Below are 27,733 nucleotides of genomic sequence, written 5' to 3'. Positions count from 1 at the left end.
TTGAGCTCCCGCAGCCATGCCTGCGGGAGGTCCAGCCGAGCCGCGGGACGAGCCCCCCTCCGCAGTCATGCCTGCGGCAGGTCCGGTCGTCCCGGGCTCCGGTGGACCTCCCGCAGGCATGACTGCGGCAGGTCCACCGGCCCAGCCTGCCGCCCCCTAGATTTGGCCGCCCTAGGCAACAGCTTGGTTTGCTGGTGCCTAGAGCCGCCCCTGCATAGGAGGCACCTGCTAAATATGGCTTGCTTACCTTAACCCTCAGCTTCTCACCCAGCCTCTGTCCCAGTGCCTAGATGGCTGGCTGAAACTGTTACTTTTGCTGGATGGCATGAGCACATTCCTCCTTCTGACCTATAACTGAGTCACTCCTTGGGCAAAGAAGAAAAATAGTGTATTTCTGCTCTTCAGATTAACCACAAGATATTTCTACATTATTTTAGCCAAGTATGTGCTTGGCCTGCCTTCTATGGCTCAGTCATGTGCAGGTAGGTGAAAGAGTGGGTGAAAAACTAGCTGAAGGACAGTAATCAAGGAATGGTTATCAATGATACACTTTCAAACTGGGGAAATGTGTCCAGCAAGTCCCACAGGGGTCCAGTACTATTCAATATTTTCATAAATCAGTTGGATAATGAAGTCGAAAGTTCACTTATGCAATTTGCAGATGACACCAGGCTGGGAGGGGTTGAAAGCATTTTGGAGGACAGGATTAGAATTTGAAATGCCCTTGATAAAGTGGAGGATTTGTCTGAAATCAGCAGATGAAATTCAATAAAAAGAAGTACAAAGTACTATACTTAGGAATGAAAAATCAAATGCATAACTACAAAATTGGGAATAACTAGCTAGGCAATAGTACTGCTGGAAAGGATCTGGGGATTATAGCGAATCACAAAGTGAATGTGTCAACCATATGATGCAGCTACAAAAGAGACTAATATCATACTAGGTTGTTATGACATACGTTGCAACCTTGTGCAGTATCTCTGGGATACATACTGTATTAAGCTTATCAATGGTTTATGTATCACTGTGGGCCAGGGACTGTATGCAACTTGGGGCAGTGGAGGAGAGTGACGGGGATTGATACCACAGCTCCTCCAGGAACTAAAAGCAGTGGATGGTGTTTTAAGGTGAATCACTCAGGTTCTAAAGACTTCCAGAGAGGTACCATGCCTGGGGACGCTTGCATAAACCGATTCAAACTAGGTTTTCCAGAGACCAACTGACTAAGAAAGGATGTTTGGCATAAAAAGTCTACATTTAAACTGACTCAGGGCCTTCTTTTGATTCAGCAAGCGGACAAGTCCTTCTGACCAAAGACGCCACCCTTCCAGAAGGGCTGGAAGAACTTTGGCTTACTAGGGCCCCCGTCAGATTGAACAGTGACATCTGATAAGCTTTTAGAGTGTGTCATAAACATACAGTTAAGGGTTAATTCCTGTTTTGCCTGTAAAGGGTTAAGAAGATTACATAACCTAGCGGACACCTGACCAACAGGATCAATAAGGAGACAAGATACTTTCAAATCTGGGAGGGAGGAAAGTCTTGGTCTGTCTGTTGTTGTGTGTGCTTTTGCTGGAGAAGATCAAGGAGGCAAGCCATCTAACTCCATTAAAATTCAAAAGTTTTGGATTTTTTTTAAGCAGAATTTTTTTATTGTTTCTTTAAACAATCAAACACAGCAAGCAGCAAATATTTGGCCACACACTTTTGAAACCCCAAATCACGTCCAGGTTTTGGCAGACTTATTTCAGCTTTTCAATTAAAAACAACACAACAAATTTTGAAGGAAAGCAGACATTGTCCATGATTTTTTCTGCTTTTTAAAAATCCCGAGTTTTTGATCCAAAAAAAGTTTTGACGGAAAATATTTGTCCAACCTTTTTAACGAGCTTTAGTGCCTTTTAGCACTAGCTGATGCTCAGAACCAATGATACCTTGTAAAGGTGACTTGAAAAGAAATTTTCTCAAAACTGGGTTTGTGCTGAGATGAGGAAGATTTTTAAATGTTTATTTTTCCCAGGGCTACCTGGGCGGGGGCAAGTGGGGCAGTTTTCCCCAGGCCTCACAGGGGCCCCCACGAGAATACAGTATTCTATAGTATTGTAACTTTTTTTTATGGAAGGGGCCCTCAAAATTGCTTTGCCCCAGGTCCCCTGAATCCTCTGGGCAGCCCTGGAAATGTCTGCTCTCTATAACACTGATGGAGAGAGATGCACAGCTTTTTGCTACTCCAGGTATTACTCTGGGTTTATCAATAAACAAAAGTGATTTTATTAAGTATAAAAAGTAGGATTTAAGTGGTTCCAAGTAATAACAGACAGAACAAAGTAAGTCAGCAAGCAAAATAAAACAAAACATGCAAGTCTAAGCCTAATACATTAAGAAACTGATTACAGGTAAATCTCACCTGCAGAGATGTTCCAATAAGCTTCTTTCACAGACTGGACTCCTTCCTAGTCTGGGCCCAATCCTTTCCCCTTTCCTTGTTAGTTCCAGCAGACATCTTAGGTGGTAAACCGGGGCTTTCTCATGGCTGGCCTCCTTTGTCCTGCTCCACCCCCTTTTATAGCTTTGCCACAAGGCGGGAATCTTGTCTCTCTGGGTTCCCACCCCTTCTTCTAAATGGAAAAGTACCAGATTTAAGATGGATTCCAGTATCATGTGATATAGTCACATGTCCTGTGAGACCCCAGCCTCCATTCTTCCTGGGCTGGCCCCCAGTACACAGGAAGGTTTGCAAGTAAACAGAGTCATTTACAGTCAATTGTCTTAATCAATGGGAGCCATCAAGATTTTAAACTACCATTAATGGCCCACACTTTGAATAATTACAGTAGGACCTCAGAGTTATACTTCATATTTCTAGCCTCAGCTACAAAAATGATACATGTATACAAATAGGAGGAATATATTCAGTAGGTTATAACCTTTGTTATGATGCCTTTCAAGAGACCTTTTGCATAAAGCATATTCCAGTTACATCATATTCACACTCATAAACATATTTCCATAGAACATATGGAGTGCAACATTACACACGGGGACAGTGGAAAAATGGGGCCTTAAATGTTTGTTCTGCTCTGATTTCTTTTTCAGGCAGCCAAAGAGCTATTTTTAAACAGGCCATGAGGCACTGGGAGAAGCACACCTGTGTGACTTTTGTGGAGAGGACTGACGAGGAGAGCTTCATTGTGTTCACGTACAGAACCTGTGGGTAAGCGACACGCACCGGAGCACATAGCATGTCCAGTTACGTGGCCCGCTGGCATCTTGCCGGATCCCGTACCAGCAAAATCAGTGATTGGTTGCCAGTGTGCAAGATCAGGCCTTCGCTTCCCTGATAAAATACGTTGAAAGTGTCCTACACCCATTTTTAGTATTTCACAGATCAGACACTATAAAACACATTGTGAGCCCTTTGGGGCTATGTCTTGCCATCTAAGTGACCCCAAAGAAGGTTCTGTCCCCATTTTACAAATGGCAGAATGAGTCTCAGAGAAGTTGAGCTCCCAGTCCTGTAAGGAGCTCCATGCAGGTGACTCGGCCCAGATCACACAGGAAGGCTGTGGCAGGACTGGGAATAGAATGTCAGATCTCCCGAGTTCAGTGCCACGTTATTAATGAGCCCTTGTGTAGATGAAATGGATAGATTCTTGAAGGCTCCAATTTCCTTTTCACTATTTATGCTGTTGGTTTCCTATCTGCGCTTTTGTTCTGACAATGAAAGTATCCGTTATTATTAATTAATGTAGCCTGGGAACCCCAGCCATGGACCAAGGCCCCATTGTGCTAGGCACTGTACGAACACACAACAAAAAGACAATTTCTGTCCCCAAAGCACTTACAGTCGAAGTAAATGGGACAGTGTCTCTCTGTTTATAGTTATTTTCTAACTCTTTTCACTCTCTGGCTTCATTCAGTAGCCTATAGGTTGTTTGGGGAAGTAAATGCTGCAGGAGAATGTCAGAATTCCCCACCACTTGCCCCCGTAATACCAGTTTGTTTAAAAAAAAAAAAGTCATGCACATATTTTAGAATTTTGTCAGATTTTCGGGGAAGGGAGGAAAAACAAAATCTAAATTTTGGGCCTATTGGCTCTTTAAACCAGGGCTTTCCTTAAGCGATAAAAGTGTTATATGCCAAGGTGTGTCAAAGCACTGTGGGAAGGTGGGTAGGCTGGGAGTTGGCATTGTCAGGGGCAGGGGTGGTGGTGCATGCCTGCCCTCTGCTGGATGGAATGTCAGACTCAGGCACCTGACTCAGGCACTTTTGTAAATGCCACTAGGTTCCCACCTGCATCTTTAGGCACCTAAATACCTTCATAACTCTGACCTATGGTTTTCCGCCTAGGAAATCTATTGCTGGTGAATGTGCTTGGTCCCCTCTAATCATTCCCCCTCTGCCATTCAGGATACATCTACCCTTGGAGCTAGGGTGGTGATTCCCTGCTCACATAGACATACTCACGCTAGGACTCATCAAACCAGTGCACTAAAAATAGTAATGTAGTCACAGTAGCACAAGCGGTAGCGAGTGGCAGCAGGGCCATCGGATCCAGGTGAGTTTGTGCTCAGGGCAGCTAGACCTGCTTGCCACTGTCCATGCTGCTATGGGCCTGCTACTATTTTTAGCTTGCTAGCTCAATGAGAACTAGCATGAGTATGTCTAAACAAGCTGGGAATCACATCCTGAGCTCTAAGTGGAGACATAGCCTCAGTTTCAAGTACCCAGCATAAGTTAGTGACCTCTCTGGATAGGGGGTCTTGCCATCTTGGATGCTCTTGCTGAGATGGGCCTGAGCATTTGGGGGATTTCCAAATTCAGATCCGATTCCAGCTTCATGCCTCCTCATCACAGAGGGGCTGCCCCTGAACATCTCCAAATCTGGTGGAGTCCAGATCTAATCCAAACTCCCCAGGCCTATCTCTCAATAGAGAGAGATACCATGGTCTTCAGCAAAAAAACCCCCGACCAAACAAAACAAAAAAACACTAGCATGCAGCATAGGGAGACCCGAGGCTGTTCTGCTCCAAAAACCTGCCCCAGATAAAAAGGCTAAAAGGGATGCGAGTGTGTGAGAGAGAGGGAGAGAGACACAGCATGCATGATCTCTCGACCTGTCTTCTCTGGAGCACCTTGAGCCAATAAAACGTAAGAACATAAGAACAGCCACACTGGGTCAGACCAAAGGTCCATCTAGCCCAGTATCCTGCCTTCCGACAGTGGTCAATGCCAGGTGCTCAAGAGGGAATGAACAGAACAGGCAGTCATCAAGTGATTCATCCCCTGTTGCCCATTCTCAGCTTCTGGCATACAGAGGCTAGGGACACCATCTCTGCCATCATAGCTACATAATTCTAAATTCTTCAGTGGATCTGACTCCATCCAGCAGGGCAGTGGTGCATACTCTGCCAGTTGATAGACACATGCTACTCCAGCCATACCAGCATGGTTTCACCCATTAAAGTCACTCATCCAGTTGTTTGTTTTCCAGTTGCTGCTCATATGTGGGTCGCCGAGGGGGTGGTCCCCAGGCCATATCCATTGGCAAGAACTGTGATAAGTTTGGCATCGTGGCCCACGAGCTGGGCCACGTGGTTGGGTTTTGGCACGAGCACACGCGGCCCGACCGGGACCAGCATGTCACAATCATCAGAGAAAACATACAGCAAGGTAAAGAAGAAGCTCTTATACCAATTTCAGATGCTGTGTGGTGGAAACCTCAGACCTCCCTGGGCTTGTGCACAACTCCTCTTCAGCTAAGAGTTACAGCGGGTAGCCTCAGTTATTGCAAAAAGAAACCAAACTACGATGCCAGGCATTGCAGAGAAAGAGAGCCAAAATATTCAAGTGACTAGCGATTTTAATACACTGGGAGGGGAATTTTCAGAGGGTAAGATCCAGTCCCCTTTAATGTCACTAGTCGCTTCTGGAATTCTCAGCCATAGATATTTACTAAACAGAATTATATTAAAGGAACTTACAAGATAGCTGAGAAGCCCCGTTCATTATTTTGCTAGCTTCAGAAATGTAAATGGTACTGGTGCTTCCCTCGATGCCAGACATTGCTTTATCTGTCTGGTTATGTACATTAGGACGAGAGCTGCATAAGCTAGTCATAATTGTGAGCTCTCTTTAACTTTTCCAGCATGACAACAAGCACTACAGGACACGCGCTAGGCTGTGACTGACTTTTCCAGAGCATTTCTTGTAGTAAAGTTATATGGGAGAAATAGGATCAAATGCATTTTGAAACCGATATGGAAAGGGGGTTGGGCCCAAGAGAGACTTGTTCTTCATTTTAGGCCTTTTTGTACGTCTCAGTGGGTATAATACAGAAATGCCCCTTTTGAGTAGAGCTGGGTGAAACTTTTCTGATAATGCATTTTTTCACTGAACTATACAGATTTAGGTAACCTGAAGCATAATGTGAATTTGTGTCAAATTTGCCAAATTGTTTCAGCAAAAAAATAAAATAAAATAAAAAGTCAGTGTTTTTCTTGTGACGTTTTCAAAACAGAATGTTTTGTTTTTATTCAAAATTTAGTTCAAATTTACTCTTGATTTTATTTTTAAACAGGTTAAAAAAAACCCAAAATGAAATATTTCATTCCACCCAAACCAATTTTATTTTCAACTTTTTTGTTTTGTCCAAAAAATTGAGACAGCAGGTGGGTGAGATAATATCTCTTATTGGACCAATTTCGATAAGTGAAAAAGACAAGCGTTCGAGCTTACCCAGAGCTCTTCTTCTGAGTAAATTCAAAAGCTTGTCTCTGTCACCAACAGAAGTTGGTCGGATAAAAGATATTACCTCACCCTCCTTGTCTGTCTAATATCCTGTGACCAACATGGCTACAACACTGACAACAAAAAATTTGAAACATTTATTTCGGGTTGATCCAAAATGAAAATATTTTCTAATTTTTATTTTGGTGATTTGGCCACCAAACCAAAAATTATTTATTTGCACAGATTGGCTTATGATTGGTCTTTTGAGCAAGGCTCTCAGTTTTCCAAGAAACATTTTTCCTTTTAATGGAGCCTTGTGTCGCAGGTCAGGAGTACAACTTCTTAAAGATGGAAGCCGGGGAAGTGAATTCTCTGGGAGAGACCTATGACTTTGACAGCATCATGCACTACGCCCGGAACACCTTCTCAAGGTCGGAATCCAAGGTTATTTCTCTTTACTACTTTATACAGTGCCTGGCTACCCAGGCTGTGTAGCGGCTAGAAGGAAAACTGTGAGTTTATTGCAGATAAGCATGGCATATGCAACAATTTCAGATGAGGGATGTATCAAGCTGCAGGAATTTGCCCTGCAAGCTTCATAAAGCAGAAGCATAAAAATGACTCAGTGGAAACATGGAGAAATCCTGTTCTCTTCCCCACTACTCTGACCTCCACCTTGCACAAATACCCATAAGACCTGACCTCCAAATATACTATAGAGAAACCAGGTACTTCTTGCCTGGTGTCGGCATTCCCTCCTTCCTCCCCAGTTGAGGGGACTCTGTGTGCCCCTGGCCTGCTCCTCCCACTGCATGGATAGTGAAGGTCAAAATGTGAATGTCAGTCAGAATTGGGCCCATATATCTGGGCCCAGTTCTGCCCCCACTAGTCTTGTCTAGACATTAGGACCTGCAACTCCCCTGCTTCTACCGCCCCGGCCCTTTAAATAGCTGCCAGAGCCCTGGGAAAGCGGCGGGGCTCTGGCAGCTATTTAAAGGACCGGGGTGGCAGAGGCAGCTGGAGCCCCGGCCCTTTAAATAGCCCCTGGAGCCCACCCGCTATCTCAGGCCTCTGGGGGCTATTTAAAGGGCCTGCAGCTCCCCTGCTTCTACCGCCCCGGCCCTTTAAATAGCCACGGGAGCCCTGGAGTAGTAGCAGGGCTCTGGCAGCTATTTAAAGGGCCAGGGAGGTAGAAGCAGCGGAAGCCCCGGACTTTTTAAATAGCCCCCAGAGCCCCGCAGCCCTACCCCAGGTCTCCAGCAGTGGGGCTCTGGTGGCAATTTAAAGGGCCTGGGGCTCCAGTCCCTGCTGGGAGCCCCAGGCCCTTTAAATTGCCCCCTGGGGAAGCCAGGCCACCCCTTTAGCAATCGGTTCTTGCAAACCGGCTCCAACTCAACCACTGCCTTTATTGTACAGGGGACTTCAGTGTTACACAGCATGGTTTTGTGTGAGGATAATTCTGAACGTAGCTTTGAGCTTCCTGGTTTTCAGACTTGTGCTTTCGAATTGCAGCAATGCATTAAGCTTTCTTTCCTTTACACTCCCAGACAAACAACTCTGCTAAGATAAAAGTTAAGTTGTAAATACCAATCAATAACTTCAGTTATTTTATTATTGCGGTACGTGACCAAGTACCCTGTACTATACACTACAGACTTATGACTGTGGACTGTAGAATTATAAAAGGAGAGGGGAAGTTGCTAACTCCTTTCCCCTTTCAATGGTTAGTTGGAAAGAAGTGAATATAAGAATCTTTGGCCTACATTTCCAACTTGGATGCTTAAAATTAGGCACCCAAATAAAAGTTTTCGTTGGGTGTCGAATGCCAATAGATTCCACCAAAGCTGTAGGTCCTCTGCACCGCTGAAAATCAGATCACTGTTGTTTAGGAGTATGTGGCATTTTACAGACAGGTCAGGTTGCAGGTCCTAGCCTGAGCAGGTCCCTTCTAAAGGTCCTGTTCTGTAAACACTTTCTACTGTGTGTCGTGCCTACTGCTGTGAATACTCAGTCCCACTGATTTTAACAGGGACATCTTGTGGTAGTACGTACTGTATTCAATAGTGTTTTCAGAATCACGTTCTCTGTTTGTGCTGCCCAAAGAGGTCACATCCCAAGCACCAGACACACTTTCAGGAGCTCTCCCTACTGCTTAAATTTCCAGAGCCATATGTTTAGGGCAGCAGAGATGATCTACTCATCCTTCGATTGAACCTGGGGGAGACTTAAATTCAGACTGTCTTGCCAGAATGCTTGATTGCATAGTGCACAATATGCAAAGATGTCTGACTTTTTAACCACCCTATTGTCATGGAGTTAGACCTGAACTGGTGTAAGGTTCTCTCAGAAGCAGTTGAAGGGCTTGGAAGCAAGGGTTTGATGAGATTGGGGATGGGATGCAGAGCCTTTGAATCCAGCCAGTATGGACAGTGACCCAAAATGATGGTGGTCAGTGACTTTTGTGAATGAGCTGAGGATTTCTGTCTGAGTTCCTGCTCCAGCTAATTATCATCTAAGGCTGCAAAGAAGGGGGTCCATCTTTGCATGGGCCATACATACTCAGCTCCCATCTCACCTCTATAGGTGATCCTTTCAGTCAGGGTTGAGAGCAGTGCTGGAAAAGTTGTGCTCCTGCTGCCCATTCCATGAATTCAGGATTTTATTCTGTTGGACTGTTGATCTGGAATCTTTAGCCATTGGTAAAAAAATTACTCACAAATTCAGCTCTGCAACTGACTTGTGAAGTGTCTGACATACTGGAAAACTCTCCCCTAACTCCCAGTTCTGCACAGCTGGTGTGCCTTGAACTCCCATTTATTCCAGTACACCAGAGTTTGCAAGATGGAATCCATTTCTTCCAAGCACATCCACGCTGCAGACCTTTTTATTGCATTACTATTATTGCATATTATTAATAAATTATTGCATTAATTAATTGCATCTTTTCACTTGGAAAAAGGACCCCTTTCATGTGTGTTCTTCATTGCTAAAATTTAACACAAATATTTTTGTTAACCTCTCGAATTTTATGGATGTGCCACACCTATTATTCTTCTCTCTTGTTGATGCAGGATTAAAATTCGCTGTGGTCAGCATGTAGGGTGACCAGATGTCCCGATTTTATAGGGACAGTCCTGATAGTTGGGGCTTTTTTTTTTTTTTAATATGGGCTCCTATTAGTCTCCAGCCCTGTCTCGATTTTTCACACTTGCTATCTGGTCACCCTATTGGCAGGAAAAGTTATGAAATATGCTGTAGCGTCGCCCGCTCTGGGGATGGGTGTGGGAAAGGTGCTTACTGCATTCAGAGATGTCTTTGTATCAGATAACTTGGAGCAGGCAGTTTTTCTTCCCTTGGGCATCTGCTAAATCTTTCCAGAGTTCAGTGGGGTTCAAATGATAATAATTGTCTCACACCAAAGCAGGATTAAGATATTACCTCCATTTATACTGTAGACGCCTTAGTCTGAATCCCTTGAAATCCAGATCTCTTCAGACTATTGAAGGGCCAAAAATGACAATAATTCTTCTTAATATAATTGTGTGTTTTTCATCTGTTCTCTAAACCTTTTGTCTCCCTGACCCATTGCCCCCGCTAGCAATGGTCTTTTTGCAATAATTCAAGTGAGCACTAAGCGCTTCTGTGGGCATTAGTTTTGTATCCACAGTAAGCAGGCAGCGCTAGCATGCAAGTTTTACATATCCTGTGAGTGTTTTTAATGCAATAAAAAGGTGCAGGCAAATTGTGGCCCAAATACTCAGCTGATGCATGAAGCTGTGCAGAGGGGACCAGTGTTTGGTGGCTGAGAGTTGGAAAATGGAATCCTTCCTTTCCCATCCCAGACTGGAGCCAGGGTACGAAAGAGCCGTACAGCAGCAGCTACTGCAGCCCTGGGCCTGTGGGAATCGCTATGACTCACTACATGACACCTACTTAATACTGCAAGCACCTTCTTTTAGACTGGACAACATTGAGATCCTGCTCACACTGCTGTTTTTTCAAGAGTAGTGTGTTCATCCTAGTGCCCTGAGCAAATTTCAGGGTGGATGGCTGCATTCTGCTTTGCTGAACTTCCCCTGCAGTTTAATTGGGATTCTTCTCTTCTGGTCCTAAACTACTGCCTGATGCTGCTGAGCACTGCTGGAAAATTGTCCTGTTCCCCACCAGAGGTGGCTTCACTTCAGTGGGGAGTGAAACGATCTCTGCTCCGTTCTCTTTAATGGTTCTAATATTCATGTTCTGAAGATTGACTTTGTTTCCTGGGATTTTAAAGTGACTTTTCTACACAATCTGTATTGTCATACTTTAGTTAGCAGTTTGTCATCCAACCTTCCTGGTGTAATTTACAGGATGCTGCTAATTTAGTTGCACACCCCAGTGTCACACATCCTTCCATAGGCACAAGACAAGCAATGAGGGAGTTAGAGCAGTAATTTAGCACTGAATTTAAGTGCCTATATATGAGAGGCATTTTCCCCTGTTACTTTGTTTCATACCTAATCCGTAGGATGCTCTGTAAGTACAATGTACTGGGTACTTGTCATTAATGATTGTCATGACTCCATTTGTCTGGAATTTGATTTCTTCACTTCCAAGTACTTAGTGTTGTTGTGGGTTTTTTTTAATGGAATATTTATTAATAACGTAGCAGGAACTCTGTATTCACATGGCTACATTCTCCGGGGACCAGGGACAACTTGTATTTCCATACACCTCTATCACAACCTGGCCAAGGCTGCCACCTCTCTGCCTGGACACCATTCTGCTGAGGGGACCCAGCACTGTATCCTGCAGTCCTCTGTGCCCGCTGTGTGTAGGTGGTGATTGGCCACTGTTGCTGGCTCTGAGTCTCTGAGGCACACTCCCAGGTGCAGACCCAGTGTCTGACACCCTTCCTTAGGATGTGGGCTCCCCCGCCAAGCCACCTTGAACCCACAAACCAGTGCCCGAGCCCTCCAGAGCCTCCAGTTGCTTATATGTTCTCCCTCAGAGTTCCACCTCTCTGTGGGTGCTCTGAGCTTCTCAGGTAACCGCCTCAGGGACAACATGGCAGGCAATCAAGGGACGCAGGCAACTTCTTAGGAACTTCTTAACCAAAGGCACCTTTACCGATCTTTGCAAAATAATGAGCGGTCCTGAGACCCCCTGCCTGGTCTCATCACTCTAGTGAGCCCAAGATCTGGTCAGCATTTCAGGCTTGGCCTGGTCTCTTTCTCCTCAGCCCAGTCTTCTGGCATGTAACGGTGGCCACTGCCACTTTGCTCAGAGAAACCCCTCGTTAAATACATTTAGCCCCTTTTGCCCATGTGCGCTGGCTGGGAACTGCCAAACCCTTCCCAGTCAAGCTCCTGTGTTGAGTCCATTGTCCTATGGCAATGAGCCATTAGGTGAGAGACATTCGAAGCTGATAGCCCTAGATTGCTCTATGATGGCTTCTCCGTCATAGTCATTCGACTAGGTTCCAAGCCCCTAATCCAAACCGGATATTCTCACCCCAAATGGAGGTCACTCTATGACAGTAAAGTTACAGTCCAAGGTGGAGGTTGTGGGAGTTCACAGTCTGATACGGGCATATCCCGCTCTGGGGTGGAAGATGGGCGGGATTAGCAAGGAAAGCTACCTTATTGAGGTCAGAACATGTAGGGATGAAGTGAGAAAGGCTAAAAGCCATGTAGAGTTGGACCTTGCAAAGGGAATTAAAACCAATAGTAAAAGGTTCTATAGCCATATAAATAAGAAGAAAACAAAGAAAGAAGAAGTGGGATCGCTAAACACTGAGGATGGAATGGAGGTTAAGGATAACCTAGGCATGGCCCAATATCTAAATAAATACTTTGCCTCAGTCTTTAATAAGGCTAATGAGGAGCTTAGGGATAAGGGATGGATGACAAATGGGAATGAGGCTATGGAGGTAGATATTACCACATCTGAGGTAGAAGCCAAACTCGAACAGGGCCCAGATAATCGGAGGGCCCAGATAATCTTCATCCAAGAATATTAAAGGAACTGGCACATGAAATTGCAAGCCCATTAGCAAGAATTTTTAATGAATCGGTAAACTCAGGGGTTGTACCGTACGACTGGAGAATTGTTAACATAGTTCCTATTTTTAAGAAAGGGAAAAAATGTAACTATAGGCCTGTTAGTTTGACATCTGTAGTATGTAAGGTCTTGGAAAAATTTTTGAAGGAGAAAGTAGTTAAGGACATTGAGGTCAATGGTAATTGGGACAAATTACAACATGGTTTTACAAAAGGTAGATCGTGCCAAACCAACCTGATCTCCTTCTTTTGAGAAGGTAACAGATTATTTAGACAAAGGAAATGCAGTAGATCTAATTTACCTCGATTTCAGTAAAGCATTTGACACGGTTCCACATGGGAAATTATTAGTTAAATTGGAAAAGATGGGGATCAATATGAAAATTGAAATGTGGATAAGGAACTGGTTAAAGGGGAGACTACAATGGGTCGTACTGAAGGGTGAACTGTCAGGCTGGAAGGAGGTTACTAGTGGAGTTCCTCAGGGATCAGTTTTGGGACCAATCTTATTTAACCTTTTTATTACTGACCTTGGCACAAAAAGCGGGAATGTGCTAATAAAGTTTGCGGATGACACAAAGCTGGGAGGTATTGCTAACACAGAGAAGGACCGGGATATCATATAGGAAGATCTGGATGACCTTGTAAACTGGAGTAATAGTAATAGGATGAAATTCAATAGTGAAAAGTGCAAGGTCATGCGTTTAGGGATTAATAATAAGAATTTTAGTTATAAATTGGGGACACATCAGTTGGAAGTAACAGAGGAGGAGAAGGACCTCGGAATATTGGTTGATCACAGGATGACTATGAGCTGCCAATGTGATATGGCCATTAAAAAAGCTAATGTAGTTTTAGGATGCATGAGGCGAGTTATTTTCAGCAAAGATAAGGAGGTGTTAGTACCATTTATATAAGGCACTGGTGAGACCTCATCTGGAATACTTTGTGCAGTTCTGGTCTCCCATGTTTAAGAAGGATGAATTCAAACTGGAACACGTTCAGAGACGGGCTACTAGGATGATCCGAGGAATGGAAAACCTGTCTTATGAAAGGAGACTCAAAGAGCTTGGCTTGTTTAGCCTAACCAAAAGAAGGTTGAGGGGGGATATGCTTGCTCTTTATAAATATATCAGAGGGATTAATATTAGGGAGGGAGAGGAATTATTTAAGCTTAGTACCAATGTGGACACAAGAACAAATGGGTATAAACTGGACACTAGGAAGTTTAGACTTGAAATTAGATGAAGGTTTCTAACCATTAGAGGAGTGAAGTTCTGGAACAGCCTTCCAAGGGGAGTAGTGGGGGCAAAAGACATATCTGGCTTTAAGACTAAGCTTGATAAGTTTATGGAAGGGATGGTATGATGAGAGAGCCTAATTTTGGCAATTAATTTGGCAACTGATCTTTGATTATCAGCAGGTAAGTATGCCCAGTGATCTGTGATGGGATGTTAGATGGGTTGGGATCTGAGTTACTACAGAGCATTCTTTCCTGGGTGCTGGCAGGTGAGTCTTGCCCACATGCTCAGGGTTTAACTGATCGCCATATTTGGGGTCGGGAAGGAATTTTCCTCCGGGGCAGATTGGCAGAGGCCCTGGAGGTTTTTCGCCTTCCTTTGCAGCATGGGGCACGGGTCACTTGCTGGAGGATTCTCTGCAGCTTGAGGTCTTCAAACCACAATTTGAAGACTTCAGTAACTCAGACATAGGTTAGGGGTTTGTTATAGAAGTGGATGGGTGAGATTCTGTGGCCTGCTTTGTGCAGGAGGTCAGACTAGATGATCATAATGGTCCCTTCTGACCTTAAAGTCTATGAGTCTATGAGAGCCACTGTGAAAGGAAGCATGGGACCAGGCCCACCGATGGGGGGGTGGGGGCAATTGTCCAGGGGCCTGGGTGATTTAAAAGGGCCTGGGGGCCCTGGCCACTGCCATGGTAGCAACAGTGGCTGCCAGGAGCCCAGGGCCCTTTTAAATTGCCTGGGAAGGCCACAGAGCTGCTAGGCATGTGCTTGGTGGTACCGGCGGTGGCAAAGGCAGCTGGGCGGACACGTGGAAGCCCTGGCCATGCCGGAAGAGTGCGCCCAGCAGTGCAGCTGGCAGCTCGCTGAGCACCAACCAGCGCAGGCGCAGCATCGCCCAAATGTTAGGTGGACCTGTTTGGCCCTGGGCAGAGCCATCCCTAAGGTACAGCGAATTGGGGTGACCACTCTGGGCCCCGTGCTTTCGGGGGAGGGCGGAGCACCATGGGCTGGCGCGATTGGCCAGTGTGGTCGGTCTTGGAAGTGACAGGTCGGTCCCGGAAGTGACGGATTCGTCATTTCCACTCCAGGTCCCGGACCGCCCTAGGGACGGCCCTGGCCCTAGGGGCAGGAGTTGCTGTCAGCGGGCCTGCAGGGGACAGTGCCAGACAGTAGGGATCTGTGTCACCCTATAACAGCTGCCATTAGTGGGTGTCACTGGGGACTGAACCCCGGAACTCCAGCACTACAATCATGAACCGCTGTCAGTTGAACTAATGGGGTAATTCCTCTGGCTGGTGACACACGATCCTCTGTGGATCAGCAACCGGCCGGGCTTGCGTAGCACAGCACAGAGTGTTTTATACCCACATTGCTACCACTCCTCTTTATTTAAAAAAAAGAAAAAGCACTTTTCATCTTCCCCTTAACCTAGCTCTGTCACTCTGGGTGTGAGCAAAGGGAGGAAGGGCCTATGACTGGCTCTTCAGAGAATTCAGTAACCCTAGACAGAAACTCCTGGGACAGGAGGCTAGAAGTAACGTCTTTGATACCTTCACAGCATAAAGCAGGAAACGTATTGATTTCCATGGAGTTAGGTGCCTAAATACCATTGAGGATCTGGCCCTAGCTCCCAGTGAGAACCTGCTGGCCATTTGGGCCTTTGAAAAGCTCCCCAAGTCAGCAAGTGCCATTTATACACCACCCGGTTGTTGCCTCATCTCCATCCCCAATTATAATTGTTGAAAAAATGTTGATGGAATTTTTGACCGACTCTAATCACTACTACTCTGCCTGTCTTTATTCAAATCAAACAAAGAAAACCTCCACACTCTCCAACATTCCCAGTCCAACACATTACTTACACCCATGCATGGTCCCATTGACATCAGTGGCATGACTCATATGCTTGAAGATAAGCACCTACCTTAACACTTTGTTGGACCTGGGCCTACCTGCGTTGCAATAATCTTATTGCTCTCAGCCCTGCCTTTCCTCGGGCTCCCTTTAGGACTGTGGTCATTTCCCTTAGGAAGACAAGCCATATCCCAAGGAACTGACAATCTCTGTTCAAACATGTCACTACAATCTGCACTGTGAGACTCAGAATGTATTTTGGGGTGATGTAAAATAATGCCCAGGGGTAGCACGGCTGAGTTAACTTGGTTTTAAGACCCTAAACTTTCATTTTCTGACTTCCCCCTCACATTTGACCTCTTCCACAGGACTGTTTATCTAGAGATCTCAAAGCACTTTACAAAGGAGCTCAGTATCATTATCCTCCTTTTGCAGATGGGGAAAGTGAGGCACTGGGCAGTGAAGTGACTTGCCCAAGGTCACCCAGTGGGCTGGGGGCTGAGCTGGGAATAGAACCCAGGTCTCCTTAGGCCCCATCCAGCACTCTACCCACTAGGCTCCGCTGCCTCCCTGTAATGTTACATTGAAGTAGCTTTTGCATTAAAAACCCTTGCACAATAGGTATGTTGATTTCAGTGGAGCTGCTTGCATACTGGAAGTCAAGCATATGCTTAAATCCTGTGTTGAATCAAGGTCTCAGACATGGGGAGGGGGCGCTGCGAATAAGGGACAATGTGGAAGCAGGCACAAAGAAGAGAATGGGAAAAAGATGCAAAGAGTCATTGGCTCGGAGGCTTAGCCCGCTCAAAAGGACCAAGAGTGGGGATGAGTTAGACATGAGCAGAGGAGCCTCTTGGTTTTAACATCTAAGAATGGCAAGTCTATAGTCGTCTCAGTCCACAATGATCACTATGAGCACAATCCCAAGCGGCTCCCATGGCCATGCTGTCCAATCTGTGCTATTGTTGATCCAGTGGGCGTTATGTTGATTTTAACCTGGTAAAAGGATATTTTATTGCTTTCTCTGATTTATGGTAAGTAAAGTGTTTGTGCTGAAATAGAAGCAGCCGCAGCCTCTGCTAGTCCCAGAGAGGAATTTACTAAATTGGCAGAGATGCCTGCACATTTGGAAGCTATCAGGTGTTGGGAGAACATGTATATCAAAGCACAAATTTCTCACAAAATACGTTGCCCAGTCAGGTTCTATTCCCCCTTCCTGCTAGCACAGGGTATGTGGTCATGGGATTCTCATGCTGAACCGTGATTGCCCTCAGCACATCATGCCATTTTCACTGTTGTCTGTCTCTCTCACTCCAGAGGGGTCTTCCTGGACACCATCCTTCCCCGTCGAGATGACAATGGGGTTCGGCCAACTATCGGTCAACGCATTCGGCTGAGTCAGGGAGACATTGCTCAGGCGAGGAAGTTGTACAAGTGCCCAGGTAAATATGGCCAGTGCAGATGGCTCCAACTCTGTCCCATACTCGTGCTTCATCTGGAAGGCCCCGGAGTCCAATAGCATGTTAATGATCCCTTTGATGAAAGAGCTCTGAGAAGGTGATCATCTAAGTGCTTCAAGCTGGGGGAACTGAACTTTTATTAGTGCTTTGTCAGTAGTCCTGATTTTTTTAGGGCTTAGGACTCTTTACTGTCTTCCCCAGCAGTGACTTGGGAGGTGGTAGCGCCTGCATTTGATAGGTCCCTAGATTCCTCCCCTTCCCAGCATGCTTTGCTGAAAAGGAAGCTAAAGTCAAGCTGTCCTCCCCCACCATTTTTCAGTAGAGAAAATGCATTGCTGAACCATGTTCAGAGTCTATTATCCAGGTAGGGACCCAATTTTCCATGGCTTGTTTCCTTCGGGCCAGGCTGTCCTAGTCTGCTAATCTGGTGAGGAGCAGGGGAGCTCTGACTCCTTGTTCTTGGCATCTAAGTGAATGGGAGAGTAAGCCCAGTCTTTAAAAGCATGGTCTTTTCACCCCCCCCGGCACTTTCTAAATTCCCACTGCTAAGGGGGCAGCTGTTTTTTCCTGTCTGAAGTAGCCATGTTGGTGGTTTAGAAGGGAGGGAGCAATTCGTGAGTCTTCCAGGGTCACAGTCTGAGCGGAAGTAGAACTATTCCATGTGCACCATCCCTGTTAACACATCCCTTTAAGCTGGAAAACAAACCGCTGGGAAACGTGCTGCATACCCCAAATCACAGGGGCTAAAAGGGAAAAATGTCAAACTTGCCTACCTTGTTGCTGTGCCGTGCTAAAATCCCTTATTGGGCTCTCGCTGCTGGGATATTGAACCAGCCAGCACAGGCGTGCCTCTGCACTGCGTTCACTCCTATTTTAAGCATTTGCTGGTCACTTGTAAAGGGAAAGTAAATTCAACATATGTCCCCCCCAACATACACACAAACACCAATACCCGCCTCCCACACCAACACACACCCTTTTGTGACTAATAAGCAAATAGAATTTCTGAGAATGTTTACCTTGTAGGAAGTAACTCCTAACTCTCCTTTATTGATACTGTAACAGAATAGTGTTGGCTGGTAAGTACCCAGTATCTGCAAAGTAATTACATGATCCTGCAGATTACTGGGTAATTGCACTTAGCGAGCCCAAAACTAATTCCCCTGCAAGCCACGCTGTGGTTTAGCTGAGAGCAATCATCCTCTTTATCCCGTGTAATTAGGGCAATATGATATGTGTGCCCTGTAATTATCTCTCCACGGAGGCAACTTGTGTTTGAGCAGTTGTTCTTTCTTCCCCCGCTCAGAAAAGCTGTGTTGATTTGTCAGCCACATAGTGGGTAGGCCCAACAACCTGGGACATGCCCTCAAATGGTCAGATATTCCTCGAGCCAACCTTCCAGCCATCAGTGATGATTCAAGATGACTGGCTCCAGAGTGACTTGCTGTTCTCGTAACAAAAAATAGCAGGTCTCAGTCAGTCTCCTTGAGGGTTATCTGCGAGGTGGATGCTTCATCACTGGCCCTTTTTTGGGCAGTGTGGCCAGGAATGCTGTAAGCCACGCAGACTGAACAGCCCCAAGAGAAGGGACCGCCGGGAAAGCTCAGATGTTTGGAGAATGAGGGTTGGACTTTACCTGCTCCACATGTGAAAGCCTTCAGGCTCTGGCACTAGGAGACCAGCACCTTCTCCCCCATGTGAATTTTTTTAAACCCAGTCCAGTGAGCACTTCCACGTCTGGTCCAGGGAGCTGGCAGACCTTTTGGACATGTAGCATTTGTGGGTGTGTGGACTAGCAGTGCAAATACACTACTGTTAATCAGCCCCTCGGGAGCTGTAATCCCAGGTGGGAGATTAGCTCCTTTTGTGGCCCTGAGGCTTTCATTTTCTCTGGGTACCTTGCTCCACCCGTCTGTGGAATGGAATGATAATACTTGCCAGACACACGGGAGGGGCCTGGGCGGAGAAGTTGATTTCCATTGTAGAGCACTTGGAAGCTAAAAAGGGCGGTGTGATGCAGAGCGAGTGCAAGGATATTTCGCGCCCTAGGCGAAACTTCCACCTTGCGCCCCCCCCCCCACCGAGCCCTGTGGCAGCTCTCCGCCGCCCCCCACGGCCCTAAGGCACCCCCCCCACGGCAGCTCCCCACTCCCCGTGCTGAGGCGCTTCCTCCTGCAGCAACTCCCCTCCGCCCTGTGGTCCCCACCCCGCGGCAGCTCCCGCCTCAGCTCACCTCTGCTCCGCCTCCTCCCCGAGCACACTGTCACTGCTCCACTTCTCCCACCTCCCAGGTTTGCGGCACCAATCAGCTGTTTGGCGCCGCAAGCCTGGGAGGGAGACAAGCAGAGCAGGGCGGCGTGCTCAGGGAGGAGGCGGGGCAGAGGTGAGCTGGGGCAGGGAGCAGTTACCCTGCATGCCGCTGCCCCCCTGCTTACTTGCTGCAGGCGGGCCTCCCCGCGCCCCCCTGCCCCATCTCGCTCCGCCTAAATGCCACCACCGCCCGGGGCGGCTGAAGATCCGGCCGCCGCGGTTGCCGCCGAAGATCTGGACTCCGCGGTTGCCGCCAAAGGACCCAAAATGCCGCCCCTCAAATGCTAGTGCCCTAGGCGACGGCCTAGGTCACCTAATGGGTTGCACCTGCCCTGGTGTGATGGCCCTTCGTGGTTGCATCAGGGCTCCTGTTTTCTCAGCGCTGATAGCTGTTTCTGTTAGGAATGGAGAGCAAGCTGGAGATTTTAGAATCTGATTTGCTGTTTTCTAATACCTCCCTAGGAGGGGCATGCCTTTCCCCCTTATATGATGACTGATTGGGGCATGCCACCCCACATTTCAAAGTGCCTATTTCACCCGCAGAGTTCAAAAGCTGCATGCTGCTCTCTAGCAGTTTTACAAGAAGTTTGGCTTCACCTCTGAGCCGCCTGCATCTAGCATGTACAAACTTACTACGTGCATTGTTTGTGGTCTTGTTGTAGCCATGTCAGTCCCAGGATATTAGAGAGACAAGTTGGGTGAGGTCATCTCTTTTATTAGACCAGCTTCTCTTGTCTATAAGCTTGTCTCTTTCACCAGCAGAAGCCGGTCTAATAAAAGAGATGACCTCGCCCACCTTGTATCTCTACTTGGAATCTGTGACTTTTCCATCTTGGTGTCTTCACCTTTAAACTTTCTTAAGAGTCATTCAATAGGAGAAAGACATCTGTACGTCCCATCCCCACGGCTGCTGCCTGCAGGTCATCTTTCCTGTTTGGCCTGTTAAGTTGTGGGTCAAAGTACTGTAGGGTAATTAGGATTTCTGGCCTGGGTGATGACACTTAATATATGAAAAAAATGTCCTGAATGGGGCCAGTCTCTCTTCACCTCCAGGTTCCAACCCACCCCTCTAATTGTGATCAAGGCTGAAAAATTAGTGAGCAACCCGCAGCGTCAGGCAGTGTCAGGGGTGCCAGGCCGAGTAGCGTTCATGGCATTTGCATGAGAAACGGAGGCAGATGTTCCATCTTGTCAAATCTTTCAAAGCGCTCCTGCTTAATGAAGGATTCTTGGGGGCTGCCTCACAGTTGCTGGGGAAACCAAGCAACGGTCAGACCTTACTTTAGAACGGGAGTGGGCACAAGGTTTATGAAATCCAAAGCAATCCAGAGCAGTTGAGCAGCAGTCTGATATCTGCTCCACGTTGTGTGTATTCATATGCAGCTTTTGAACCCTGTGGGTGAAATAGGCGCTTTGAAATGTGGGGTCTCCTGCCCCAGTCAGTCATCATCTGCTCTGCACGTGTATATGTCATTCCACATTCTAGCCCCTTCCTTCCTGGCTCAGTGAACAGGAACTACAGTCGTAGCTGATTTCACAGATGTTGGAAGCCTGTTGCCTAAAGAACGGTGTTTAAAAACTTTGAGATCTACGTCTCTCCGGCTGCAACAGGCAACAAACAGCGCGTGGTGGAGAGCGGGGCAAAGCTTCGACATTAAAATCTTATGCCACGTCTTGCTACAATGCAAAGTTGACTCTGTGAACTGAGGGTGCTTTGGGGCTCAGCTAGCTTTTGTCACAGTGTTTTAACCCGAAAAAGAGTATTAACAATGGTAACTAAGGAGAACTTTATTGAGCAGATTGTAATGAGGGGAAAATAGCTTTTCTAGTGACTGGCTTTGGTTTTAATAATTTTGCATTTGGTGGAGAGGGAAGAAAAGATCTACCACAATTCAGATAATAAAAAATATATTAAAAAAGTGTGTGGTGCAAAGGGAGGGGAGAGAGGTTACCCTTTGTAATGATCTATTTTCTAAGCATCCCCAGCTGGATAAATCATTCTTATCCCACGGATGTTGATGAACTTCACCGAGGCCACCAGACAGACAGATGGCAATGACCACTGATCACTACCGAATGAGGCTGGATTTGAGTCAGTGATCTAGAGGTGCAAGGCTACCCACAATAGAAGATCAAAAACAGATTGATAAACTCTAACCAACTTCTTTCAGATGGTAACTCTTTGCTGCTGTCTTTCAATTACATAGCTTGTGGGGAGACCTTGCAGGACACGACGGGGAATTTCTCTGCTCCTGGTTTTCCAAATGGCTATCCTTCCTATTCCCACTGCGTGTGGAGAATATCTGTGACTCCTGGGGAGAAGGTAGGTTAGACTGAAAATTGTATCTGCAGTTTACAGGCATGTGGTTTTGCCTGAGGGTTGCATTTGCAACTTGCTGGGATGCCCTATGCCACACTTGTTTTCATCCTGAATGCAGAGGCTGTGCACCATCTTGATCTAAGTGGAGGCTCATCTGGTGGAGTCTTGCACAGGTAAGTGGAGCCAATGATTACAGAGTACCAGCTTCCATGGATAGGTGTTTGCTGTGGGAGTTCAGGTCTCCACATACAATATTCTGCACTGATCTTCTCTCCTTTCAGAATAGAGCCCTGCATATGGGGACTGGTGTTGTTTGCTGCATATCTGTGGGCCCCTCCAATAGATTCTGGGGAGTATTTGGACAATGTGGGTTGTGCTGTGCTCCCCTTCACTATTGTTCTAGTATGAGGAGATGGTGGGCAATCTGTGTGGGGGTTCTTCCAGCCTCTTCGTTCTCATGGAAAATTTGTCCCCCTTCACTCATCTCCATTGATGCACGTGCAGCAAATGCGTGCACATGGGAAGGCGGTCCGTGCACTGCCCAATTGAGCAGCTGACAATGAAAGCTCCACAGGCTCTTTAGCGACTCTCCCAAGAAAGCAGAATTCAGTGCAGAGCCTTTGGGGAGCTCAAAGGGCCGTGTCAGGCAACAACTCTGAGCTGCTGCCAGCAAACTATTAAAACGGGCGGCACGTTCAGAGCAGGGGGAACCGTCCTCCTCTGTCCAACTCTGGTGTGAGTGTAGCGGCGGTATTGCCCACCGTTCTGGGCACCATATTTCCAGGAAGGCATTTGCCAATTGGATGGAGTTGAGAAGAGCAGCAAAAGGAAGGATTGTTTTAAAAAGAGAAAATAAGAGCTAAACCCAGCTATGTGATGGCTATGGGGAAACATGATAGCTCTCTGTAATTATAGACAAGGTTTACACCAAGGATGGAGAGGGTTTATTAAAGATGATCCATGGGATATAATTACTGCTACCAGGAGGGGGAAAAGTGAAAGAGAGCCATATCAACACTTACAAGCTTACAGCGGCACAGGGGAAGCCACGTTACGCCGACGGCAGAGAGCTCTCCTGTTGACATCATAAAACCAGCTCAACAAGCGGCAGTAGCTCTGTCAGTTGGAGAGCGTCTCCCGCCGACATAGCGCAGTGCACATGAGCATGTGTGCTGGCAAAACTTATGTCACTCAGGGTTTTTTTCCCCCCACACCCATGAGCGACAAAAGTTTTGGCAACATAAGTGCCAGTGTAGACAGTGCCTGAGTATTTGGAGAAACTTCCTGGGAGTGAGGTGTAGTAAGCTGTTGGACAGTCACCTAATGGGAGTGGTGAAATCTCTCTCACTTACAGGAACTCATATAATGCTGCAGACTGGACAAAGCACTAGGCGATGTGGGGAACAACCCTGCATTGGTCCTGGGGGAATGGACTTCACTAAACAACCTAAGAAGTCATTTCCTTCTCGAATGTGTCTGCTGGGTTGAAAATCCCCCAGATCTGTTTTTTAGTGTTCAGTGAGGTTTCTAAACCAGCATTTTCAATCTTGCAGCCTTTTGCTGTTTGGGGAATTTGGGTAATGGCTTTTGTCCCTAGAACAATAGGGGACCTGTGCAGCCTTAAGAAATCATCAGTGCAACATAATAAAGGGTCCTTCCACTCGGGATGGGGGAGAACTAGGACTAATACTAAATGTGTGTGGAAAGCCAGAATCCAGGGTATAGCATCTCTCCTAGGTGCCTACTGGCCTTCCCTCGTGGTCCTTACCTGCCTGTTAGCCATCCAACAGCCTGCTAACTCTGGCTGCGCTGAGAGCTCAGATGCGCACCTCTCAAAGCTTCCTTCCTACCACTCTGACTAGCTCTGTAACGTTGTGAGCAAAATTGCCCTTGGTTCCTGAAGGGGGGCTGAGAATCCAGGACATCACCTGCACAGGGAAATGCTGCTGTCAGCTGGAACACCACCCACCCATCTTCAGATGTCTTCAGATTGCAAGACCTGCTGAGCCTCAATCAGTTGCTTCCTCTGTTTGCTTTTCAGCTTCCTTTGTTTTTATTGATCTTCTAGTGGAAATGAAATCTTTCCTTAATCTGTTAACACCACTGCACTCAACCCCTTTGCATCATGTCAGATTGCAACAGGTGTGCTTCTCTGTGTGGGAGCTCCTCTGCATGGCAGCTAATCAGTAAACCCCATAGAGAAGCATTTCAGATGCACCCTGAAAACAAAACAGTGCAGAAAGAAACCATAGCTCTCACTTCAGCAAACATTTGCTTACAGCTGCCTTTCTGCCGAGCTACCTTATTCAGGGCCTGAGGCCCAGACCCTCAAAGGGATTTAGGTGCCTAACTCCCAGAGTGAGCTGCCTTACTACCTTTGAGGGATCTGAGCCTGAGCTCTGGCATCACTGGGTTCCATTGCCTCTGGGTCCAGTCCTGAGATGTGCAAGTATCTTGCAAGATCAGGCCCAAACAGAGACCTTCTGATATTAGAAAAATTTCTAAGAACAGTGCAGGCTCTTAAAATGATATTTGATGGTTTTTAAATGATTCAAGCTTTTATATGCTCTTTATGTGTCTCTCTGCCTCAGTTACAAGGGTTAGGTTAGATGTGACCCAAAATGTAAGTTCTGTGAAAAACAAATGTTTATAAAATCTAAATCCCATTTAAAGGAAAAAATAATCCAGCATTTTAAAATACCTAAAATAGACCTTCCACTGTGGTGTTTACAGCCAAGACATTGCTGCATTGAGCTAGTGAGTGAGCCCCAGATGCTGTCTGTAAACTGAACTGAAACTGACTAGTTTTCATTGTTCAAGTTCAGAGAACTGCAGAAAGTGATAAAGGGTAAATCATGAAAAGTAAATAGCATTTTAAAAATCTTTCCAGTTTTAATAATCTCGTTTATTAGGTCAGAATATAGACTAGAAACCTGGTTTTAGCATGGCCTTATTCCTTTGGAAGAGATTAGATGTAAATTAATCTCTGGGCCAAATCTTGCAAACACTTACTGCCCTGAATAGGTCTATTGGGTTCGATGGGACTCTCAGATGCAAATGGGGGGAGGGTCCCTTTTCAGGAATAAGCCCTCTAGCTCTAAATTTCACGCTCCCTCAGCTAGTGGCCTTACAACTGAATACTTTAAAGGGACGCTGTCACGATAAAAATCATGGGACAAATTATGCTCTTAAATCAGAGCCAGCCCCACTGGGTCAGCATGATTGCACTGGTGCAACTGAGCCGAGAGTTTTAAAAAAATGGTCTTGTTACCTTCCATCACTTGTGCTGTGTGTTTCTTTTTTGCACGGCCCTTAGTTTGGACAATGAAGAGAACTGCACCATTGCTGGAAAATGTTTTTGTTTCGTGTGTAGCTGCAGCATGCATGACTTAGTTTCCCCTCAATAAAATGGATAATATCTACCAGACAGCACTGTTGTGTGAAGCTTAATTCATGCCTTGTCAAGCACTCAAGAACATACATGTTCAAATGAAAACAATCTTACTTTCAGAGCTGATCAAAAATCAGAATTTCCATTCCATGGGGAAATCCAATATTTCAACATTTTTCTTGTGCCAATTTTGGACAAAAAGTTGAAATACTGAAATTTTTTGTAGCGTGAGATGCTCTGAAATATTTCAGTATGGAAAAGTAGAAACATTTTCAATCAAAAAGAAAATGTTGAGACATTCCTGAACGGAAACATTTAATTTGTGGTTTGTTGAACCAAATTGAAACATTTTGTTGCAGCTCTGTGTGATGTTAACCTGTGTTTGCCTTAGCCCTCGTGATAACTCGTGAGCATTGTAGTCTGAGTACTCCCTGCTTCTGTTCTCCCCTATGGGCTGGTCTTCCTGGCTTGACTACATCTCCCATGATGCATCAGAGTGGCTCACCCAGAGGGGAGACAGTGGTCTATTGTGGAGGATGTAGTCTGGCCAAAGAGACCTGCCCAAAAGGGATAGAGGCATGAGTCACCCAAACTACGACTCCCATGATGCACCACAGCAATTGGAGAAGACTCAGATTAATGTTGAATTGACTGGAAATGGAACATTTAAATTGGTTTGACAATCCCGAATGTTTTGATTTGGGTTAACTCAACCAGAAAAAAAAATTCATTTTAATTTTCCTGACAGAAAACTGAAAAATTTCAGCAAAATCAAGATTTTCCCGGAGAAAATGTTAATTTTGTATTTCCCCCTTATTCATATTAGGTGAACCTATGGTCCCATTTTTTGTTTTGCTACAAAACCTAAATTGGTCCTAATTACATAACAGTAGCCTTTTTTATTCCCTGTGCAGTCAATTTGCTTCATCTTTTCCATAATTCCCCCAGTTACTTGTGCTGGCTTCTGTGTTGTACTCTATAACTCTGAAAAGCCAATCAGGTGAAAGGGTTTTTTTTAATGAAAGATGCTACAAAAAAATAAAGTTGGTCCATCCTGTCCTATCTAAACTTCATATGCAGAATAACGGCACTGATGGAACTGAATCTGTAGCGTGAAATAGCTCCTTGGGCAAAGATAACAGTGCACCATCTGTTCACAGATCATTTTAAATTTCACATCGATGGACTTGTTTAAAAGTCGCCTGTGCTGGTATGATTATGTGGAGGTGCGTGATGGCTACTGGAGGAAGGCTCCCTTGTTAGGTGAGTGGCTATTTCCTTTTTTTAAAGAGGCGCAGTGTGGAAAGTATGCAAATAGGCCCTTGCAGCTGCTGGGAGCAAAGGTGCCTGGTGCTAATGCCTTTCTTCCAAGGATCCCAAAGTGCTTCATGGAGAATAATTAAGGCTGGATCCTTAAAGGAGCCTAACTCCCATTGAAATCAGTGGTGGTTAGATGCCTAAATCCTTTTGCAGGCCTGGAGCTGTTCAGCCTCCCAACTGCCTTGTGAGGTAGGGAGGTGATATTCCTTCATTGTGTGACTGGAGAGCTGAAGTAGAGAAAGGGAAGTGATTTGCCCAAGGTCCCACAGTGAGTCAGTGGGCAGAGCTGGGAATAGAGGCTTGAATCCCAGGCCCCTGCTCCCATCACTAGATTGCATTCCCTGGCAGAGTCCCCCACGTTGACCAGCCAATGTGGCTCAGCCCTAGGTCAGCCTTCATGATCCATTCGGTCCTTGGTGTTGTCCTCAGAGTGCTGGCGGTTGTGGGAATGGTTCTGTCACATGGAACTAGGCCTGGGCACACCCAAGTCATTTCATACAGGCCACTGAACAGGCATCAAGTGGTAGCAGCTTTTGGTTGCTAAAAGCTTGAGTTGGATTTGAACCTGCTACCTGGCAGGGCATGATTTTAGAAGGCATCTCCCCTCCCCTCAAGCCTCTGGGCCATCCAACCCCTCCCTCCTCTCATAATACTTAGAAATCAATTAAATGATTGAAAATGGACTTCAGCACCAAGTAGGCATTCTCTGGATTGGGAGGAGAAGGCAACCAGGCCAAATCCAAAGCTGTTGAGGGAAACATCCCAAAGGCCTTTAGAGGGAAAAAACAGGCAGTTATAGTACTTCTGGTCAGCACGTTACTCATGGGTAGTGGGCCCTCACAATGCATTTAAAACCTAGATCAGTCTTGCAGCACGGATAGGAGCAAACTGGGTTGTAACCATATTCCCAACCCACCCTGCAGGCCTTCTAGCTTCATGTTTCCAAGGTTGACTAGTGATTTGGAGAGTCTTAGTTATTGGGTGCTCAACAAGGAACAGTTAAGGGAGGACCTGATTTTCAGCAAGCACTGAGTTACCCACTTTCTGACAGTCACG

The 27,733-nt window shown here is 46.1% G+C and overlaps 1 protein-coding gene across 1 annotated transcript in view; it reads left to right on the top strand.

Moving 5' to 3' along the window:
- The window catches only part of TLL2 (tolloid like 2), a 202,912-nt gene that overhangs the window by 134,491 nt on the left and 40,688 nt on the right, over positions 1–27,733 (top strand). Inside the window, exons 5-10 of the mRNA XM_039482452.1 lie at positions 3,100–3,217; positions 5,498–5,676; positions 7,061–7,166; positions 17,194–17,318; positions 21,854–21,969; positions 26,518–26,620. Coding sequence (XP_039338386.1) covers positions 3,100–3,217; positions 5,498–5,676; positions 7,061–7,166; positions 17,194–17,318; positions 21,854–21,969; positions 26,518–26,620 — 747 coding nt within the window. The remainder of the gene's footprint in view (positions 1–3,099; positions 3,218–5,497; positions 5,677–7,060; positions 7,167–17,193; positions 17,319–21,853; positions 21,970–26,517; positions 26,621–27,733) is intronic.

The sequence above is a fragment of the Mauremys reevesii genome, linkage group 7 (assembly GCF_016161935.1).
Source record: "Mauremys reevesii isolate NIE-2019 linkage group 7, ASM1616193v1, whole genome shotgun sequence".
Taxonomy (NCBI): domain Eukaryota; kingdom Metazoa; phylum Chordata; order Testudines; family Geoemydidae; genus Mauremys; species Mauremys reevesii.
This window is presented reverse-complemented; position numbering and strand designations above follow the sequence as displayed.